The sequence below is a fragment of the Myotis daubentonii genome, chromosome 8, assembly GCF_963259705.1.
Source record: "Myotis daubentonii chromosome 8, mMyoDau2.1, whole genome shotgun sequence".
Taxonomy (NCBI): Eukaryota; Metazoa; Chordata; class Mammalia; order Chiroptera; family Vespertilionidae; genus Myotis; species Myotis daubentonii.
The window spans coordinates 25,663,800-25,687,253 of NC_081847.1; the positions used below are offsets into that span (position 1 = coordinate 25,663,800).

General features: G+C 38.7%; 1 protein-coding gene across 3 annotated transcripts in view; it reads right to left on the bottom strand.

Moving 5' to 3' along the window:
* Positions 1-1,126: 1,126 nt before the first annotated feature.
* The window catches only part of SNAP25 (synaptosome associated protein 25), an 85,310-nt gene continuing 62,982 nt past the window's right edge, over positions 1,127-23,454 (bottom strand). For 2 of the 3 annotated variants that reach the window (XM_059705559.1, XM_059705561.1), the window contains 5 exons: positions 22,113-22,161; positions 15,415-15,532; positions 11,636-11,761; positions 9,052-9,196; positions 1,127-2,406 (listed from right to left, as the gene is read on the bottom strand). In XM_059705559.1, the coding sequence (XP_059561542.1) occupies positions 2,338-2,406; positions 9,052-9,196; positions 11,636-11,761; positions 15,415-15,532; positions 22,113-22,161 (507 nt within the window). In that variant the 3' untranslated portion in view covers positions 1,127-2,337. Of the gene's footprint in view, positions 2,407-9,051; positions 9,197-11,635; positions 11,762-15,414; positions 15,533-15,696; positions 15,815-22,112; positions 22,162-23,454 lie in introns of all 3 variants that reach the window. The other variant, XM_059705560.1, reaches the window with a different exon arrangement.

Sequence of the window (23,454 nt, forward strand, 5' to 3'; positions counted from 1 at the left end):
TGGTGATGGTAATGGTGATGAAGGTGATAATGGTAATTGGGAAGGTAGCGGTGATAAAGGTGGAGGTGGTGGAGGTGCTATTTAAGATGGAAAGGTAGCAAGAGGCAGAAGAAAGGTGAAGGTGGTGGTAGTCGAGGCAGTGATTATGGTGGAGGTACAGGTACTACAGGTAATGGTGATGCTGGTGGAAGTGTTGGTGGTAGAGACGATGATGGTGGAAAAAATGATAGTGATGTTAAGAAAATTGAAAACACATGTCCACACAAAAACTTATATATATGAATGTTCATAGCAGCACAATTCGTAATAGCCAAAAAACAAAAGTAATCCCAATGTCCATTGATGGATGAATGGATAAACAAAATGTGTTTTCCATATAATATTATTTGGCCATAAAAAGGAATGAAGCTCTGTTATATGTTTCAACGTGGATGAACTTGAAAACATTATGCTAAATATAAGAAGCTGGTCACAAAGGATCACATATTGTCTAATTCCATTATATGAAATGTTCAAAATGGGCAAATCTATAGAGACAGAACATAAAGTAGTGGTTGCCTACAGCTGGGAAAAGTGGGATGGGAGTGATGGCTAATAGGAATCAGGTTTCTTTTTGGGATGACATTCTAAACTTAGATTGTACAACTCTGAGTATACTAAACACCATTGAATAATATGCTTTAAATAGGTGACCTGTATCGTAGGTCAAAAAGCTGTTAAAAAGTTGGGGCAGCAGTGGTGGTGGTTGTGGAGGGCTCAATTTTGGTGGGAGTATATTGGGTGGAGGAAGGAAGAGTAAGAGTTGATTGACAACTAATATACCTAAATCTTTGTAGGGCCAAGTCTGAGCACCACAGATTTTTTTCCTGTTTTCTGGAAAACTATATATCCTCCCACAGCCAACACTGAATCTACACACACGGATTTCTGAAAAAGATTATAAAAATCAAGCCACATTCCAACTGCCATTGAAATTGTATCTAAAGGAGACACGTTTGTTTTTTCCTTACAGTGTCCTCAGCACACAGAATTGGCTTCTTAGGAGCAATCGGACAGGGGAGCCAGGTCTCCTCTTCCTGTGTGAGTGCAAAGTCAGATGGGGTCCATGAAAAAGTGAAAGCAGACATTTGGTGTCTATAATTTTTAATAATTTTAAACTAGCTACAAAATGTCAATCACTTCACAAACTGACAGAGAAGACAGAAGGAATTTAATATTACATGCTATAATGATATTTATCTCACAGTTTATATTTCATTCATTTATATTATTTTTTAAAGGTTTATCAGCTACTAAACATCTCAGCAATTTGGTGTGCATAGCTCTAGATTAAGCAACAGAGAACTGTACTGATAACAAATCACAGGGAAAACAGTGATTAGTAAGAGTCAGCCTTATAAAATTTACATCTCCACACTGTTTCACAGCAAGATTGCTTTCTCCAAAACACAGGCTTCAAAAGCAGAAAACAAACCCTATATTACAATCATTTGACATAGTTTCAGCCAAATGTTTATTTTGCTGGAAATGATAAAATGGTGAGTGTGTCAAATTCATCTTTTTAAAAAATTCTTTTTTTTAAAAAGGATGATGATGATTAATAAGTCTCTATATTGACAGAAAGAAAGTGACACTACTGCAGTTTTGCTGGTATAAATTAATCTTGACAGTCTCGATACTGAACATGCTTTGCTGTTTTGTTGTTGCTGTTGTTGCATGTGTGTGTGTGTTTTCATCAGTATGCTACTGTCATGGAAAGATTTTATTAAGTAGGAATCTAAACTCTATTTAGTTCTCATGCATAAATGCATAAATCACATCACTTTTAGTGCAATGCCTGTTATGTAATTCCACATTTGTCTAATCGTGAAATCATAAAGACAGATGACAGCCAGGAGGAACCAAAGACAGCAAATTTTGAGTTTCAGAGCCCAACACCCAAAGAAAGGACCGTGGCAGTAGCTCTGTGGAATGTCACAGTTTTACAAGAACAATACTCTGTATTGAAAGAATCAACAGCACATTGAGCATTCCTTAATTGTTGTCATTCAGCAAACGCCACTGAGGAGAAAAAAAGAAAAATGAAACCCAAGACATCTTACATTGGGAGTTAGAGCCACCAAATGACCACTATATACAACCTTTGGAAAGAGAGAGACTCAGAAAGAACAAAAGACACAATATTTTTGGGAAGTTGATGGATGACACAAGACAACATTTACAATGGAGATGGACTTGTGTGTGTATGTGTGTAGACCTACTAGGTAATACCATGAGAAAAGCATGAAGGTGCTATCTTGCCCGACAGCATTTGGAAGAGAACACAGGTGGGCACATTTAACCGCTCCCCAGCATCTTTGTTGCACGTTGGTTGGCCTCATCAATTCTGGTTTTGTTGGAATCAGCCTGGGAAAAAGAGAAAGAAAAGAAAATTGAGGTTACCCATGAACATTTCATTCATCCTTGTAGGTCTAGTTCAAATGCCCCCTTTTGGGTGAAGGCATCTTGAAACTTCAATCAGAATTGACGATCCCTTTGTTTGTGTTCCCAGTCATTGCTTATGACTGTAAGTGGACATGATCATGGAAACTTGATCTTAGGTCTCATGACTATTTTCCCCACCAGAGAGTGTCCTTTTGAATACAGAGTTATATCATTTATTTTTCTCTCCTGAAATGGTACCTGATGACTTCTACGGTAGGCAGTCACATCTGTTGGATTGAGTTGGGTTACTACCACTAGTGTTGTTGGGTTCAAATCATGGATAATTTATTAGTAGTGTCACTTTGAGTAAATTACTTAACATGATGGGGCCTCAGCTTTCTCATCTTTAAGCCAGGGGCAAGAAAGACTACAGCTAATGAGAATGAGTGTCTACTATGTTTCATGCATCCAATTTTGGTAACATCAAGATTGACATCATCTATGAGGTGTATACAGTATTGTTATTAGCTCCTTTTTTCCTGAGAAAACCAGGAAGAGAAGATTTAGGCAGTTTGTCTAAAGTCATAAGTCCCCTTAAATGGGGACACCATAGTCAAATGCAAGCAGCCTAGAGTCTGAATCCACACTGCCTATCACTATGTTGCTCATTTTACTTCTTAGGTTTGCTGTGAGGATGAACTGCATTTATACACATAATGTGCTTAGAACAAGGTTTTGCACGAATTAAGTGCTTGATACAGCTTATCTTGCTATTATTGTTATTTGGTGAAAATTTGGCTTGCTTTTGAGATGTCTAATAACTTTTCATCCCTATTTCTGAAGATTCACTCCTATGAGTTTGATAACTGACTTATTTAAAAATGGATACATTTACCATAATTTTGTACCTAGATAAATCTCCTCACTGCTTGAGTTAGCTTTGCTGAACAAACAGAATGAAACCCAGGGCTGCTACCAAGCTAGACCTTTAAACACCAGAAAATAAATTATTTCTAACATCACTGAGAAACATATGAGGCAGCAAGTAGAAGCAAAGACAAAGATTCCAGGAAAACTGACCTGTTTTTCTATCAATAGTATTTATTCAATGATTACTGGTTTTGCATCTACTACTGTGTTTGGTGAGTTCCAATTTCTATCAAATTGGGTCTTCTTTATTCAGTTTAATTGTGAATTCCTAGGACACTAGAGTTATCCATATTCAAATAGCAGTTTGTGAGTGGAAATATAAATATTTCTAGGTTATTCATAACTCTGAATTATCTGGCAATGATTCCCTACCATATGTTTGGATTATCAAGAGTTGACTTTCAAAACAAGTGAGAGCATTAATTTTCCTTGATTGTTTTGATCTATAGACTCATATTTTTGGCCTAGGGTTCCTAACTTGGAAAATGATATTCTCTCCTATTTTACTTGGCTCTCAAATCTTCTTTCTTCAGCTACAAATCCTATCAGAAACAATGACACTTGGATACAAAGGAAAATTACAGGCTCAGACCAATGTGCAATGCTTCTGCAGGTTGAATTAAGCTATTTTTCCCAGCCTGAACTCTGAGAAAAGCTCAAATGAAAAAAAAAAATATCCATTTCAAAATAGGTAGCATTTCTGGAGGCAAATGTTCTAGGACCTCTTGCATTAAAAATGCACTAGTGAGCTTCACATGGTGGGGCAAGAAGATAATTTGAAGTAGAGCACAAGGCCACTCTGGATATCTTTAAAGGATTTGGAAGGAGCTGGAACAGACCTGTATTCAATGAGCATCTGAATTCCACTTAATTCTTTCTGAAACATATCAGTATTCCTGACCATATGATATCTGACACAAAGGGTACCATTTTATTATTGGTGTAACAGAAGTAGTACTTTTTCCAAAAAAATCCTGAGATAACCTTCTCTTAGGTGTCTTCCTGGTATTTGGAGAATGCCCCTGTGTTTTTCTATTTATACTAGAGGCCCAATGCACAAAATTCATGTGAGGGGCTCAGCCCTCTCAGCCCCAGCTTCATCCAGAAGGTTGTCCGGAAGGTTGTTCGGCTGTCCGGTCTAATTAGCATATTTTGCTTTTATTATTATAGATGCTTTAGAACTGTGTTTATGGAATCCAGCCCATTCATCTTCATATTTCTATTTAGAAGATCCTGAACTTGCTGGCGTACCCAAGATTTGCCTTTGTGGGAAAGCCAAGATGCCCACTGGAAAGCCAGTAAGAGAATTAGAAAGCGCTATTTAGCCCACCCTTCTGAACACTCTGGAAATCTCAACTTCAGACCATGGCAGATAGTTTTTAGGCCACAGCTGAGACTTGCAGAACTGGAGGCTCATTACCCATCATGGCAGTCAGTTCTGATCCCAGGTTTGAACTATTCTCTTATTATCTTTCAGATGAGAAGACCAGGTCACAAAGCAGGAAAACCCTGTTGGACCCAAGATCTTAGTTTTCAAACACCATGTTTGCTAGTTGATAGGAGAATCTGAGGAGTGCTAAGGCAGCCTCACTATATTTCACCAGGTGTGACATCTACCACTGACAACTTTATTTATTTATTTTTTTAAATATATTTTTATTGATTTCAGAGAGGAAGGGAGAGGGAGAGGGAGAGAGAGGTAGAAACATCAATGATGAGAGAGAATCATTGATCAGCTGTCTCCTGCAAGCCCCCTACTGGGGATCAAGCCTGCAACCTGAGCATGTACCCTTAACGTAATCGAACCCGGGGCCCTTCAGTCTCCAGGCTGATGCTCTATCCACTGAGCCAGACTGGCTAGGGCTCACTGATAATTGTAAACTGAAGTTTGAATATCTATAAGTTTTTCCTTGACAACAACTCCATAAAATATCTGATATAATCTTGCCCCATTTTAGTTTTCTGAAAGAATGGTACCTTATAATAGTTTATACAAGAGTGGGCAAAAGTAGGTTTACAGTTGTGAGTTCACAAAACAGTTTATTCTTGTAGTATTTATTATTGTATTACTTTCCATACAAATGACTGTAAACCTACTTTTGCCTACCTGCATATATAAATATCCTAAATTAGAAAGCAAGGTTTTTTTAAAAAGGCAAAGTAATTTCTTGACAGTCCTTGGGGATATAGTGAATATTGCTTTGTTTTGAATTCCCAAAATTTCATTATTAATCCAGATGATAAGAAAGGATCATTACTGATGGAATTGAATGAAGGTTGTTGTTGGAGTCATGAGAGAATATGAGAGAGACATCATAAAATTCTCTTTACTTCTACCATGTGATTTCAATTTAATCTTAGTTATGGGAGAGACCTTTGCACAACATTTCCTATTAACAGAAATGCAAACATACATGAGAAGGTGAAAGTCTGTTAATAATTGTGAAGCCCATATAACATGTATCATTTCAGGGCCATGCTGGGTTAAAGTGGGTTCTAACTAAGTCATGTCCAGATTGTAATTAGTTGGGGTTTGGGGGGGGAGCTAGTTATTCAAAGGCAACTAGACCCCTCTCCACTTCTTAAGCAATTCAGCATTCAAGGAACAATACAAATCATAATGGCTATTTCCCATCATGACTTTGGATTAAACCATGTAGCTTCATATGTCTTTGTCCTTGTGGTAAATTGGGTCCAGAATGACAGGGTTTCCCTGAAGAATAAAGCTAGAATTGCAAAGTAGCAGAATTAAAGTGCCACTTGCCTTTCCAGGAACACTTTTCCGTGCTTCAAGTCCAATTCTATCCATAAAGGTTGACCCCTCTCTCTTAGTATAAGTTCTCCTCTGGAACGCTAATTGAGTTAGAGATACATTATCCCCCTACATCTTTGAGTGAATTGAGTCCATGAATAGAAAATGACTACTTGTTTTTTCAAATCGTTTTTCTGTTGGAAGGTAGTTCAGCAATTACTTCTTAGTTTATTTTTCTGGGCCATAATGGGTTAGGTCAGTTTGTGTTAGCTCCAGTGCTTTTTGAAGTTCTCAATATCATTCTAAAATCTATTGATTTGCTCAGCCTTAAAAGCTTCAGCATATCAAAGGCTCTAAGCAATGGTAAATATGTCATGACTTGTAAAAGTAAGTAAAGCACAAGCATTTTGCCAACCAGCACTGACATTTGTGTAGCTCAATATTGATCAGGCAAAATATTATGCAGTTAGATACTTTCAGTATGGAGCCCTTAGAATACAACAAGGCAAAGTGTTTCCTTTGTCTACTCATTCCTTTTTCAAATCAGTGGAGACTGCTTGGGTAGTAAGAAACTGAGTATTTAGCCTTATGATTCAAGAGATCTCAAAAACATCCTTCTCTGTTCATCAAAGTAGAATGACTTGTTAAAAGGAAATTCAGGGGCTCAGGTGGAAAACTTCAATATCTTCCAGGGAATAAACTTATGCATTTTAAGATCAGCCAACTAGAATTGACACACAATTATGATTAAACCTATAATATGTCTATTTTTTTTCTTTTGAATTTGGATATTTTAAGAGATTTTAAGCATTAATCAAGATTCTACTGATTGGGGAGGGTTGAAATGCAAGGATATAGAAACAATGTCAGATTTACATAATGTGGAATATTAGGTTTTGGTGTCCTTTTTTAAAAGATTGTGGAATATTAGGTTTTGGTGTCCTTTTTATAAAGACTTTCCAATGTTTCTTTCTCTTCCCTTCTAATCTCAAGCCCCCGGACCCACCCCTTCCCATTCTAACCTTGCCGCTCTTCCTTAAGCCTCTTGGTGACCCTATGGGCTCAGTCATAGAGCCATATCTGGTGTCCTTGTGTGAATTCAATCTTGTCACATTATGTTCCTCACTTTGAAATCTGGACATGTTTATTGTTGGACTGGAAATGGAATCTGAGCCTTTTAGAACTATCATTAAAACTTTGGCATTTATAGCAACAAAATCTCAGACATATGCCGAAGCAATTTCTTCACTGATACAGCTCCTAGGGCACTTGAAACTAAAGAGAAAATGAACAAATGGGACTATATCAAAATAAAAACTTCTGCACAGCAAAAGAAACGATCAACAAAACAACAAGAAAGCCCACTGCGTGGGAAAACATATTTGCCAATGTCATATCTGATTAAGGTCCTAATCTCCAAAATTTATAGGGAATTCATACAACTTAACAAAAAGAAGATAAACAATCCAATCAAAAATGGGCAAAGGATCTAAATAGACACCTTTCAAAAGAGGACATTCAGAAAACCAAGAGACATATGAAAACATGCTCAAAGTCACTAATCATCTGAGAGATGCAAATCAAAACAACAATGAGGTACCATCTCACACCTGTCAGAATGACTATCATCAACAAATCAACAAACGACAAGTGCTGATGAGGATGTGGAGAAAAAGGAACATTTGTGCACTGCTGGTGGGAATGCAGACTGGTGCAGCCACTGTGGAAGACAGTATGGAGTTTCCTCAAAAAACTAAAAATGGAACTCCCATTTGACCCCGTGATCCCACTTCTAGGAATATATCCCAAGAAACCAGAAACACCAATCAGAAAGGATATGTGCACCCATATGTTCATAGCAGCACAATTCACCATAGCTAAGATCTGGAAACAGTCTAAGTGCCCATCAGTAGATGAATGGATTAGAAAACTGTAGTACATCTACACGATGGAATACTATGCTGCTGTAAAAAAGAAGGAACGCTTACCATTTGCAAAGGCATGGATGGAACTGGAGAGCATTATGCTAAGTGAAATAAGCCAGTCAATGAAGGAAAAATACCACATGATCTCACTCATTCATGGATAATAGAGACCATTATAAACTTATGAACAATAATAGATACAGAGGCAAAGCTGCATCAAACTGATTGTCAAACTGCAGCGGGAAGGCTGGGGAGGGTTGGGGGGCAGGAGGGAGGGGGGTAAGAGATCAACCAAAGGACTTGTATGTATGCATATAAGCATAATAAATGGACATAAGACACTGGGGGGTAGGGGAGGCTAGGGGATTGTCAAGGGGGGGAAAAAGGACACATATGTAATACCCTTTGTAATACTTTAAGCAATAAAACAATAAAAAAATAATATTTAAAAAAACAAAAACCTTTGGCATTTATAAAAATCAAAGCTTATATTCATCTTCTGCCTAAACTAAAATAATTATTGTTTTCCTCATTTCCTGATTTTTTTCCTAAATCATATCCACTGACTAGTTCCTAACCATCCTTTAAAACTCAGTTCAAGTTCAATTCTTTTTTCCCCCAGATTTTCCCATCCTCTGAACCTGGAAATCTTCCTTCATCTAACTTTCTTAGCATTTTATGCGTGGCGCTCTCAGTGAATTACATTTTCTGTGGCAGTAAATTCATCTGGAGGCTAACCGTCTCTCCTTGGCTGTGAGTTTCTTGGCAGATGGATGGTATCTTTCTCAACTTTATATGTTCTGTGATGCTGAGCACACTGCTGGAAATAGAGGTGCCCCGAGGAATATCTGCTAGATTAAATTCTATCTTCTACTTACTTATCTGTTGCTGAATTTTTGTCTACCAGTGTGTCTGAATCCAATGCCACGGTTTGAGGGTCTCATTATGCCCTTCACACTTTCTCAGTGTTAATTTCAGAAGTAATGAACAATGAAAACTTGCTGACTGCCACATGCTTACCTTCTCCATGATCCTGTCGATCTGGCGATTCTGTGTATCGATTTCATTGCCCATATCCAGGGCCATGTGACGGAGGTTTCCAATGATGCCGCTCACCTGCTCCAGGTTTTCATCCATTTCATTTTCTCGGGCATCATTTGTTACCCTAGGAGTGAAACAGCAATTTTTAGTGGGTAAGGATAAGAAAAAAAACACACCTTGAATATCAAGGATCCAAACCTTAGGAAAAAAAATCTATCGACCTCTAGATATCAATCTTATCTACCTGAAATCTCCATTCAATATGATAACATGATTTAGCTTTTATACATTAGAAAGGAATTTTTATTTATTTTATTGTATTAGAAAAACAATTTTAAAATGCATTTTAAACCCTTGAATTTCCATTTTTTAAAGAATTTCGATTATTAAATAGATTACCTGTTAAATTTCCACCAACACATTATTTTCTCCCTTCAAATATTTACCCCAATTTTCATCTTTAAAAAAGAAAATTATTTTTAGTTGGGATGTTTCTTGGTCAGAGAATGAAGATGGAACTAGTTAGAAACTATATTTTTCTTTCTGAAATGTCAACCCAAATCTCCAAGAGTCAAATTCAAAATGAGAGAAAAGCTCATTGCGTGAAATCAGTAAATTTCTCTGCTCATCTTCTTCCCTATTTGGGACCAACATCAATGGGAAGAGTAATGTTCATTTCAATCTGCCCCTTAATCCCACTTGCTCCCCAGAACTCCACAGGGAACTACTTGTTCAAGATGACTTTTATTTGCTCAGATTTCAATGCTATGGGTTTTTTGGTGGCATTGTGAATGGATGATTTCAAGCGAAAACAACTGTGCTAAAAGGTTTTGTTCCTGTTTGAGTGGGGAGAAATGAGTAGGTTCTCAAAGTGCCTTACCATCTTGCCATTTCTTTTTTCTATAGCTCAGCTTGAAAGTGAAAAAGCAGTGAAACAGTAACTCTTTATTGCAAATGGTAGGTACTTACTCCAGAATATTCTGGCTAAATAACATTTTCCCAGTACAGATGGTGATGGGCTAAAAATGATCAGAGGGCTTAAAATCCTCCCCCCATAATAACTCCCAATGCAGACTAGCCTGCTAAGTGTTTGAAAGCAACCCAGCCCAGAGAAAATGAAAGGGGGGACTTCCTAGCTTTTTTAGAAGAGAAGCTTATTTAAATGATCATCAACAGCTAAGGCATATTAGTACTTCCCATTCAGTGTTCTCAGCCCTGATTAGGCATTTTCTAAAAACCTGCAGATGCCTGGTTCCCATTTCTAGAGCTTCTGATTCAATTGGTGTGGATTAGGTCCAGGCACTTGTATTTTAAAAAAAAAATCTCCTTCAGTCATTCTAATATGCAGCCAGGACTGAGACCTCCATCTAGTTTCCCTGGGAGCAGGGAGAAACAGGAATAGAATTGCCACCTGTGAGGCTCTAGGTAGATATCTAGACCTTATACCTAAGTGAGAGCGACCTGTCACTTGAACCTGGGTTACTGGTGGGCAACATTAGTGGCCTGGGTGAAGATAACTGTACAAGCAACTACCCTAGTTGCTGCTGAGTCCTGGTATAGTAGCCTATAAAAAGAGATCGTTTTGTTTTTTTCTTTGCAACACCTGGAATATTTGTTACTGTATTTGTTTTCTGGTCTCCTGAAAGCTGAGTTCTGTGTAATTGGCAGATCTGTGAATTTAAGATTTTTAAAAATTGATATTTAAGTTGGCTTTTGCTTCCAGATCTCAAAGGAAATGATTAATAAGAAGCCAGGTATGCTCATTATTGTCTCTTTGCCCAGATCTGTTCCCTGACGTTTCTCTCTGCCCCAAGAGGCTGACCTCTCTACAACGGTATCACCCAGGTTTTCTCACCTTCTGACTTCCAGAGGGCATTGCAAATGGCCAGTGAATGACTGGAAGGCAAGAGGAGGGAGGGGTTGACACACCTATTGCCTGGCAGTGGCTGCATTTCTCTACCCACAGCTATCACTCTTGTTGGGTTCTGATAACAGCTCTCTTCTGTCCTGTCAGGACTCTTCCTGCTATTGCTAATCCATAAGTGCTTTACCATTACTTGTCATTAACCCTGTCCACACCTCTGTAACCAGCCTCTTTAATAAGCTCTGTTCAATTAAACTCATGGAATGAGGTGCCTGTTTGCTGCTCATGTGATCATGTGACTTGCTCTGTCTGGTGAGACTTTGGCAAACATGACACAAGCGAAGGCTTGATAAGTGCTTGTGAATTGGAGCCTGCCCCTTAAAATGCTTTCACCACCATGTAAGACCCCTGAGCTGTTCTGCTGGAGAGATGATATGAGAACAGAGGCGCTCTGCTGACATCCCCTGCCAACCCTAGCAGATGTTGACAGCGGCAAACAAACGAGTGGGCCATGTTGCATCATTCCACACCCAGTTGCCTATAATGAATGAACCTAGGCTCTTGAGGAAATACCCAACCAACATACAGATTCATAAGTAATAAAATGGGTGTTGTTTAAAGAACCATTCAGTTTGGGGTTGTTTGTTACTCATAAATAGACAACAGTTATGGTTATAGTGTTGGCTGTGCAAGGCTCACCTGCGGATAAAGCCACCGCTAATGGCCATCTGCTCCCGTTCGTCCACCACACGAGCAGGCTGGCTGGCCACCACTCCATCCTGATTGTTGCCCCAGGCTTTTTTGTAAGCATCGCTTGACTTAAGCCTATGCAAAAAAGAGGGTGAGTGACAAGGCAAGATGGTGGAACGTCAAGCTCACAGCAACGGTTATCTCTTCAAGCCAAGAACCGAACCAAGCGAATGAGTTTTAAGTTGAGGCATTAGAGAATACCGATATATCATAATATGGACCCAAACAGTTGGCCACCACCATGCCTCAGCTACTCAGCATTTCATGTCCAATTGAGTCAATTGCAATTGTCAAGACTGTAACCTTTGCCCGCAATTTGTTCTTGTTTTGGCATGTTTTGGTAGTTTAGTTAGATTTAAGACAAGGATTAAGGTAGCTGGAGGACACTCAGTTCTATTTCAGTGACATGGTTATATTTTGAGACACAAAACACACAGGAAAACATACTGGCAGACAGACACAAAACAAGACTGCCAAGTAGAGTGTGTACATCACACCACAGCAACACACTGTCATCAAGAAAAACATACTCAACCAAGTTTTTACACACTATCATGCAGAATTCCGTTTAATTTCTCCCCCCTCCCCACCCCCAACACATGTGCGGAACTAACCATTCCAACTCTGCATGAAGGACATAAAGGATTGGTGGTTGGCCAAGGGTGACGGTCTCTGAGTTGCCTCTAGCATGATCTGAATTAGATAATATATCGGTACTTCCAAACAGTCACCATACATCCAGAGTTGATGTACAAACCTTTGTCCACAGAGACAAAAAGTAAAAGAGGCGTAGTGAAATGAATGCAGGAAAATAGAAGAGAGAACAAGCCATCTAGCACCAAAAAGGGAAATCCCTCTACGTCTTCTTCATGCACCAGCTACAGGCATGAGTAGAAAGTGAAGCATTCTCATTTAAGCCAAACTACTCCAGAAGTTGACCATTCTCGAAAAGGCACTAGCAGGGCAGTAATAGCCTTCATGAGGATTTGAAACGCAGTTTCAGTAGCTTCTTTGTCGGGCTCAAGGGCGGGGTGGGAGTGAGTACAAACTCCTACTTCAAACTATCCTGGGATGTGGCAGGGGGAGTGGTCTGGAACTAGTGTGGCCTCCATGGGCCATATTTCACTGAGCTGCCTTGGAGAGAAACTTAAAATCCAGGCATACCTGTTGTGCCCAATAGGAACATGTGCAGCATATTTTGGTGGGTGTGTTCTTACTTAAGGCAATCAAAGATGTTTTTAGGTTCTTTGCATAGTAGAAACCACACTTTTTAGTCCAAAAAAACAAAAGAACTTCCTTTGGTCCCATTTTCACAATTTCTATTAAAGATATTTAATCCTCCACCCCCCATTTTTACTTCAGAGAACCACAGCCATCTGTAGTTCTAATATTAATATTTGCAGATTGGGGATCAAACAACCCTGGAAACAAATTAGAAACCGTACAAATGAACCCTCAGTAGCTCCCACAATCTAGCATAGAGCCCTTAGAGCAGTCAAAATTTACTGCGCTAAAGAACCGTGGGCCCACTCAGTGGGACAGGATGCAAAAACTAATTTAATGGAGCTTAGCATCTGGTTTTGGTTTTTTCCCCACTCCCTATCCCCTCCCTCCTCACATTAAAAGAAGTTACATGGACCTGGTGATGTTTTCTGCTATGTAAATGTCTGGTATACCATCTTTGGCAAAGTCAAGAGGGTAGGAAGGTTTGCGTTTCTGAAAGAAGGCAAATCACTGCACTCACAATGCTGCACATAGACTCACATAACTGCCGTACATCTATCATAATCCTTCGAAACATGCCGAGACAGGGCGAAGCCCCCAGAGAGTCCAGGGCACCACCAGACACTGCATTGTGACACATGGTTTTTACAGCATTATTTACACACAATAGGGAACACTTCGGTCAAGCTTTGAAGCTCAGTGAGGGTCTCTTGTGCAATAAGGAATTGGTGCCAACTAATATGTGGAATTCACAGGGGCCATCATCTCATTCAAACATTAGAATACATCCTGGGGGTGGGGGCCTGCCTCCACCCTTTCTCCACACACAGTTAGTTGATGAATGGGAAAAATGTATCTTTTGGAATTATCACAAAACAGGTGTAAATCTCACCTGGTGGCAAGTAGCCACTAAAGACTATACAGTTAAATCTTGACTAACTGGAATACTTTGAAATGAGTCGTTTTGGTGAATTATTTAACTTTCTCCATTAACAGTGGGCCATGGAGGAAAATTTTGTTTCAGGGGTGATTGTTGATTACCAGTTGGATTCTTGAGCCACTTTCCTGTCTTTGTCTTAGGGTAGTGAACTTGATTGAATCTTTTATTGATTATGTTTTCTCTTGATGTATCTGATGGCCTTTACTCTGAAGATCAACCAACTCATTGTTTGGTCTTCTTAGATGTGGAAGTTATAGAATGGAGACTGAGTGTGAGAATCCAAACTACCTAGATTGCCCATTTTCAATCCCTGATGTGATTCCTCCCTCCCCCCGCCCCCCTCCCCCCAATTTGTTCATTTGTCTCTTTTTGCCAGAAATGGAAGGAAGCAAAAATATAAATAGATTTGAGGGTTCCAGTTAGCTAGATTCCAGTTAATCAGGCTTTACTGTAAATCATTCTCTTTTTTAAAAAAGGTTTGAAATTATTTGTAAATCGAGCCCCTCCCCCTCCTAAATAGGAAGTGGGATATTTTAAATCAGCCTCAAAGTTTAAAGGATGTGAATGGTCATATAATCAGCTAGAAATGACATCGATTTCTATTCTAAAAGTTAGGACCAGGAGAGTTTGTAGGAAAAAAGGTTTCTGTTCAAAGGGAAATGGGAGGGGTGAGGGAGATCAGGTAATGGGTTTAATTTTCCAAATGCATGTTGGACAACCCACTCATGCATTTTTTCCCACTGCTAGTCAAATGAAACTATCTTCCAGAACCCTCATTTTCAGGTTCCTTCTGTTGCAAACCTTTATAACCACATGTCACATTTCTGCTACATTCCAAAAAAGCGTTGCAGAACCTTGAGAACAGTTGAATGTTTTGTGATGTTGTGCATGCAAAATCTACACATTTCAACATTTTGGCCAGTGTACAGGTAGATCTTCCAAGAGGAGGAATTTGGGAGGGATGGGTCCAATTTGGGTAAGGCTTGAGCACTTCTTGCTGAAGGACTCCTCGCCTCTGCCTTGAATATAACTGTGGCATCTCTTGTCTAATTGCTGATCAGGTTTGGCAACTGGCGGGCAGTTGAAAGGGTGAATCATTGTCATAGACTAATTTATAGAATGCTTAGTTGGGCCAAATTAACTGTCTTTTGCTTCTGAAAAATCAACCCTTGATATATGTGCGTCTCCTCTCCAAATTTACCTCCAGTCTATTCTAAATCTGCAATTTTGGCTTTGGGGGTTGGGAGAAAAGAAAATTCATTGGGTGTCTCTTTCTTGAGGCTAGTCTCTGTGTCAAAGTACACTTTCTGGAAAATGTTGAAATGTTCATCTATAAAATTTGCTGACAGTGAAGCTTTCACTGTAGTATGCCTGATTTTTAATGCATAGACAGTAACTCCCACTAATATCATCTAGGCTATGAGATGAATGCATTGGAGACGGTATTGATCTGTTCTGCATGCCACATGCTCATCCTGCCTTTGTGCCTGGCGGGAATGAGCTTGTCAAGGCTTGGAGATGGGCCTTGGGAAACCAAAGCTTCAGGCAGGCAGGCAGCACCTACTTGTTACAGGGACACACACAAAGCCCGCAGAATTTTCCTAGGTCCGTCAAATTCTTTTCTGCTTCTTTCATGTCCTTATTGATTTGGTCCATCCCTTCCTCAATGCGTTCCAGTTGTTCTGATTAAATACAAGTATTTTATCCCCACAGAATGAAGCAGATGGAAAAGGACAAAGAAAAAAAAGACAAAACTTCAGACATTCACTTTGACATTAAAAAAAGGAAAAGAAAGAAAGAAAGAAAAACTGGACGCCACAGATTAGAGCTGGTACCCAGTACCTACTTGTTACAAGGACATATGAAAAGGCCACAGCATTTCCCTAAATCTTTTAAATTTTTCTCGGCCTCCTTCATGTCTTGGTTGATATGGTTCATGCCTTCTTCGACACGATCGAGTTGTTCTGGTTAGGACAAAGGGATGACAGTGTGGAATGAATTTTTTGGGGGGGGTTTCCAACACAACATGAGAAATGACTACGTGAAACAGAATTTGAAAGAGAAAGATATTACAATGCATTGTCTGAGAGGATGCATTGCTGTCGACTGTTTCGGGCTGCCCTACACAGGCATGGGTGGAAGGAAATGAACAAAAAGAATGCTCAAAATAGTTTGCAATTCAGACATGACAGGATGGGGTAGGTAGGCCTGTTTGATTCTGAATATCCAGGAAAAAAAAACACAGCGATTCACTTACTCAGATGCCAGTGAAATCCAAGAGAATGAAAAACGGTGTTATCTTAGGCATTCAGATTTAATGCTACTAGACAAAGTATTTGTTTCAACCTTAAAAATGTCTCTATCTTGATTTTAAGCATCCTCAACCAAATAAGGTTAGGAAGTAGGATCCATCTTTTTTCTTTGGGGAAAATAATAACTAAAGTGATAATTAGCAATGGTTTCCAGATCTCCCCCTCCTCCCCTCAGCAGTGGCCATCTAGCCAAAGGCAGCACATGGGAAGCTCTCAGTTTTGAATACTTAATTCATAGCAATTCACAGAAGATATAAAAATGGCACCATCAGCACACAATGTTACAAGTACTGGGACATTTCAATTCATCCTCTCTTCCTATGACTTACTTGATATTAAGGCTTTGAAAGGCATTTCACATCTCTGCCCCCTGATCTCCCTTTCTCTACCATGGGGGACATGCTAGATCCCAATTGCTGGCAGAAAGCAGGGAAAATGAGTGCATGAGTCTTTGGAGGAGTGATGGATGGGAACATAGAACAGTACTGAGTCATCGCTGCCAGCAAAGCTGACCTTGGTGTATGAGAGACATAGATCAATAGCCATGGAAGCGAATTGTGCTTCTAGGTTGCCAGAGTTACATACACGAACTTGGTTAATTTTTCAAAAATTGTGTCACCAAATTGAGTCAACTACAAATTCAATGAAAGGATTTTTAAAACAGCTTTTAAGACCATTACAGGAAGGCAGAAATTGGTTGTCCAATTACAAAACCTAATTATCCTTCCTTTCCTCTTTTCATCTATACTTGCATGCAAGCATGCCTATGCTTCCGGGAATAAGGGCAGGATTAGAATTAAACTAATAAATACATTTCTGGTCTATAGGCATAAATACTCACTTAAAAACAATTTCACATTAAATGGTACAGTGGAATTATCATCCTGAAAAACAAAGGTTCATTAGAGACCCAAACTGAGAAGACTGTCCATTTGGAAAACAAGAGCCTGTTGTTTTCTCTTTTGTGAGGTTGAAGAACAGAATTCAGATGATTAGGGATGTGCTGTTTCTGCTATGCTTTTCACATGACCAATAAAAACAAAATTTCAATGTTCTTCAGCATTGAATAGTTGGAAGAATAACAGTGTAGTACTGGTGACCTTTTGCTGAATAAATACAGATATAGTAAGAAGGTCTTTAAGAAAATCCTAAAAAAAAAGGCCAAAAAAGAAAAAAAGAAAAGAAATTCTGTACATCCCAGAAGATTTTGTACTGTTTAAAAGAATTCATTCCAATTTCCTTTAAAAAATGCAATAAATTAGTTTGTAGATCAAATTAACTAATAAATGAAAAGATTGATGAGGGGGAACCAATCAACATCATCAAAAGAAAAGCCATGTTAAGTTCAGATGAAAACAGGGGTACCAAGTCCCAATGGGATACTTGCTAATGGCTTCCTGGTATGCCGGGCTGAGATGAGATTGAAGGAGAGTCTGGGCTCAGAGGGAAAAAAGCCTGTTGGACTCAATGGCAGCTGAAGTACATACAGATTTGTATTCGCTCTTGATCAAAATATTAACTCTCTGACTGTATTTCAGGAGCCCCACTCGTTGTGCCTTCTGGGGTTGGGAGGTAACAGAAAAATTGGTCCACCAGCATTGGACTTCTGAAGTAAATAATTCAAAATAAAGATAAAAACAAGTGGGTCCAAATCCATATTCTGAGAGCTGGGTCCTGCCATGGCTCTGGCTTGCTCGGCAAGGTGCATAGCTAAGAGAGGATTCTGAAGTGCTTTCAGAAAAGTTGATTCAGAAAACTCTTTTATAACTAGGTATATTGGTTGAGTATATCTTTATACACAATTGTTAAGTCAAACACTTCATTTAAAAAATATTATGAAACCATTTTCTCACAGATGATTCTAATATTAATTTTTAGGGTGTACTGAATTATATTTCTGGATATGTTAGGCGTATTGTGACTTCATAGCACACTAATACTTTCTATGAAGACATTTCTAGGGAAATGCTTGAAAATAACCGATATCCTCATTCCATTCTGAGGGGCACAGCAGCATCTCGGGAGCTGGTGCAATGTATTGTCCAGGGCTGACTGCTCCTTCCCTCCCTAAGTTTGCTTTCTGGCTTGTTTCTCTTTATTCTTGTAGCTGGGGAGGAGAATAACATTTTGGGTCAGAAGAGGTATTCCAGGAGATAACACTATCTAGATAACACTTGTTGGGGCAAGAACTTGAACTTTCTTTTGTCATGTTTGGATGACTGGTAATTTGTGATAGATCCACTGATGGCAGGATACTCAGGGATCCAAGTTCAGACATCTATTCTACTAATCTTATGTAAGTAAGGCATTATGGGGGCCTTTAGAATCCTTAACCTGAACAGAAATAGTGGAAGAACAGCAAACTATCAATGCTATTGGCCAGTATGCAAGCATTCATGAGTATATCCAGTTAGAAGATAGATGCTGCCTGTATGATTTTCATTTTGCATTGATGAGCATATGGAAACCATTTAAATAAATTTAAATAACCACATGTGGCTGCCTCATTGGATAGTTGCAGCTTTAGTCATTCATTTCATATTTGTGAGTGGATTTTAGCAAGAGGGAAGTTCTCACAGATGCTACCTTGTAGTGTCATGCATCTTTTCAGAAAGTCAGCAAGTGCTCGGAACGAGGCTTGACTTTGCCTTTACTCTTCCAGGCAGCGGTTAATAATTTTACCATTTAGAGTTGACCCCATGGGATTTCCCCAAGAGCTGCAGCTTCAGCATCAAAACAAACATAGAACTCAGCAAAGACCACCAAAAGGAACAAGAGATAAGGAAGTGAAAGGTTAAGCCATCCCACATTAGTGTTAAGGTTGTTCCATGGGAATTTCTCTTGGAGAAAAGAAAAGTCCCAGGACTCAGGACATTTCCAGGGCCGTCTGTCATACTCCTTGGTGTCTCCTGATACCTGGGTATAAAACAAGAATCCAGTAAGGAATATCTGAGTGCAACCATATAGCTGGACAACCTGGGATGGTTCTTCAGAAGGATGGCTGTTTCCAGAGATTCCTGTGCAGCTGCAGGATTGAAAGGGCCAACACCTTTGGTGTTCAGGCATAGACAGAAGTACTAGAGCATCACTGGAGAGAAATTTTAAAGCAGTTACTGATCTAAACAACTAAACACAGCATATGCAGAATTAAAATGCATTTATGAAGGCAGTGAAGACAGTTGTTGCCTTATGCTCATTTGTCATTTTAAAAGGTGCTCATCTCCTATTACAGTATAAATGGAATGTGTGAAGTACATTTAACTGAGGAATTCAGCAGTTACTGTGGTGTAGCCACATTCCTAAGAATAATATATTTTTGCATTTGTATGACAATTTTGGCAACGTTTTCCTCTATATTTTTTTCATCAAAGTACAATGAACTTTGAAACTCAAGTAAGCATGCTATTACCTTTCTCTCTTGTTGATGTCAGATGTTATATGCTATTTTCCATGTTTTTATGTCAGTGCTTTATAGTTAGGGGGGATAAGAGAAATTTTCCTACACTTTTGCCCAACCTTTCCTCCTACTGCAATGCTCCCTTTCCCATCCCTTCACATACAAACTATTAACTATAGACTTAATAAGGTGGAACTCCTAATTACTTAAATGTATATGTATCACCTTAGCTCTGGAAATGAGGTACCATTCTTCTATATGGGCATCTACTGCTTAATTTAAAAACAAACAAACAGTGTTTTGATGCATCCCGAGTTTCAAAGTCTGGACCACTGTTATAGAGATCAAGCCAGTAAATCTTACAATTATAGCAAATTCATTGGGGGTAGTTCTGAAGACTGCCACCATCATTTCCTCAAAATACAATTCCATTAGACTCCTTTATTTGCATATATATATTTTGACAATTTGTATATTAAAATTGGTGGGCGGGGGGAGCTTTGGGGTTGATTTTCAAAAAACTTTTTTTCTTGATTTTTATGGATTGATTAGTGCATATTTATTGAAACACTTGAATACAAGTAAATAATATAGAACGTAAGTCCTTACATGACAGCCATGAGGGTTGGCCCCTCAGATGTCCCTTTACCAGGGACCCTGCCTGGAGGAGTGTAATTAGCTGACACCTCCAGCTGCTGCACCTTTGGAATCTGCCACAGCATTTACATGGAAGCCATGCTCTTCCCAGGATGCTTCTTGCCAATGGCTGAGCGCAGTGGGCTTACTAGAGCTGAGGCATTCCTGCCCAACATGAGGCTGCTCTCTGGGGAGTCTCTGCTCCTGGGCTTCACATCCACCTGGCTGAGATGTTCTCAGAGCAGAACTGCATTTGAGACCCTTCCCACCCAATCCTGATTCCTCTCTTCTCTTCTCTTGTGTCAGATCCACATCATAATCAGAAGGCTCTCCCTGCCTGCTCTTCCTCCCTCTTTCCTTGACCCATCTTCCCAGAGGACCCCAAAGATACACCTTTCCTCAGACCCTGCCTGTCCACCAGCCCTGTAATTAATGATTGCAGAATATGCATTTGTTATGGTCATACCATGATTCATTTGGTTGGTCTCCCCACTGACAGAGAGTTGGGCTGTTTCCAGTTTTATATGATGACAGGTAAGGCATGTAAATTTTTCTTTATATAATTGTCAATGTACGCCTGTAGTGTACAATGCTGAGTGGAATGCTTTGGTCAAAGATGGGTGCACTTCACAATTTGAAGATATTATCAAATTACTCTTCGAACATTTGTTATTAGTCTGTAGTGCCCATCTGTAGAATGAGAGTTTTTGTTTTCCCAACATATTCACAGCATTGGTCATTATACATTTTAAATATTTGGGTCAGTCTGCTACAGAATGGTACCTCATTGTTGCTGTTGCATGAAGCATGGTTTCATATGTCTATTTGTAAACTGATGGTTTATAATTTACATCCATTTTTATTTTAGTTTTTGCTCTTTTCATTGATGATATGCAAAGGCTCTCTGATTTTAGAAAAATGCTTTATGTCTCTTACCAGCATGGCAAAATTTTTCCCAGCTTGAGCTTTATGCTTAGAGCTTATTTATAGTACCCCATAAACAAAGATAAAAATATAAAACATTCTTAACAACTTACTTACAAGTGTATTTATGATCTCCAAAACACACTTGTGAATAAGTTGTTGTGAGCTTTATATTTTTATCTTTGACACCATAAAGCATTTTTGTGATTCTGAAGAATTTTCTAATTCTTTCATAAAGTATGAATAAAAATTTTCTTAAAAATTGTTTATTATGATAAGAATTCAGAATGAAATCAGGTAGCTAACTTGTGGCTTAAATGAAACAAATCATCACTGTAAGACTACCCATATTGAGACAAAGAAAAAGTTTGGTATTATCCTTCTTCATTCCACCTTAGAGATGCTATACTAAAATGTTGGCCCTCTGATTTTCATTGTTTCTAGAATCCCCATAATTTTAAAAACAGGTCTAATATTTCAATTGGTTCAATTTTCCATTTTCCTATGATCTTCCCAGTTATTTAAAGCATCCCTATAATGATTAGGAAATCAAAACTGCCAGCTACTGAATTAGGATGGTCAAAGGAAATGGATGGTGTGATATATATATATAAAACGAATAATTAGAAGAAAATAAAATTTATCAAAAAGAGTGGGAATAAGGGGAATAAGAAAATTCTCACACTGTCCAAAATACTGTCATTTAAAAAATCAACCACACAAATAGTTTTTGCTTTAAAAAATCTGTTACCCTACCATATATAACAGGGAGAGTAGTGCTATTCATTTAATCATGAGGGCCTCAACATTTCCATACATTTACCTTTACAATCTTTTCAATAGAAAAGGAAGACAAGATGATGAAAACGCTAGAATCTTCACATTCATCTATGTGTTTAACATCTGGGAAAATGACCACCTGTGTCTGCACAATTTTTTTAATGCACTTTATTCAGACGAGAAATTGTTCTTACTGAAGAAATCTCAACTTACCTCCTTGTTCATCCAACATAACCAAAGTCCTGATACCAGCATCTTTACTCTATATTCCAATAATGGTAGCAAAGTTGAAAAAGAGTTAGAGAGAAAAGAGAGAAAGATAAATCAGTAAAGGGGATAATTAGCTCTATTAGAAATGGAAAATGAAGACAGTCCCAAGAAAAAGAGGGAGGAAATGCGGCAAGAGTTTAGGGACTCAGGAGGGACTCAGAGGAATGGGTTACCTATGGACTTGCTCTATCAGGGATCCTCAGGGTAGAAGAGGGAGATATAGTTCCATGTAGATAGGGCTTGGCACAAAATTGGAATACACATACTTAATATTATACTGGGATTTTATATTGGGAAATAAAAACACCTGCAGTTTTCATAACATCAACCACAGAAAGCTAATCTTACAAAATCTTCTAGACTAAATCTTCTTCTCTGGCCTGATGTATCAGAAAGTCTCCATCAGCGAATTGGGTTGGGTAGGGGGGAATGCCACATGGGGAAGATGTGTAAGAATCTTGGGGGCAAGATTTTTAGGTTTACCAAAGGAAAAGATTGCCTCACAGAGGTTGAGAAACACAGCTCAGAAGGAAGCTCACTCTTCTGTGAGATTTAGAAAAGGATTGGCAGATGAGAAATAAAGGTCATTCTCATAAAATAAGGATTTCAGAATAATCTAAAATAAATCTATTTCTTATTTCAGGTGAAATCTGAATTTCTTTATTCTGAAACACAATTCTGCACTGTAATGCAGTATGAGAAAATAATTCATTCATGAGCTTTCTTGCAGTTCTTTATTACAGCTCTCAATGGAAGTAAAGAAAGACCTTCCGTTCCACCGGGTAACTGTTAATAAGTATAAAATGGCATTGCTTACAGTTTGAATGAATTGTTTTGTTTTTCATGGAAAGCTCCTGTGTCTCCTAGAACATAATCTAAAATTAGCCATCTCTTATAGCCCCATTTATTTTCTACTGACTTATTTTAAATAAGAAAGAGAGAGATGTTAGTGGAGGTCAACAGAGGATTTTTAAAAATAGTATTTTAACAATTCAATTCTAATAGTGCTTCCAAAAATTAAATAAAACACTAAAAGTGATTTTTGTGAGCTTTTATAATTGCCCATTTCAGAGAATGGGTCCAGCTAACGCTACCAGACACCGAAGCCTGCCTTGCTTTTAAAAATAGTTGGATAGGCTTCAGTTGTGAAATCAGGACGCAGTCTGGAGAGTGACAGCTCAGGAGGACTTCAGGGGTCATGATCAGCACAGATTCTAGAGCCAGACTCTGCCCTGGAAACCTACTGATTTCATTTCTTAGCTGTGAGACCTCAGGCAAATGTCTT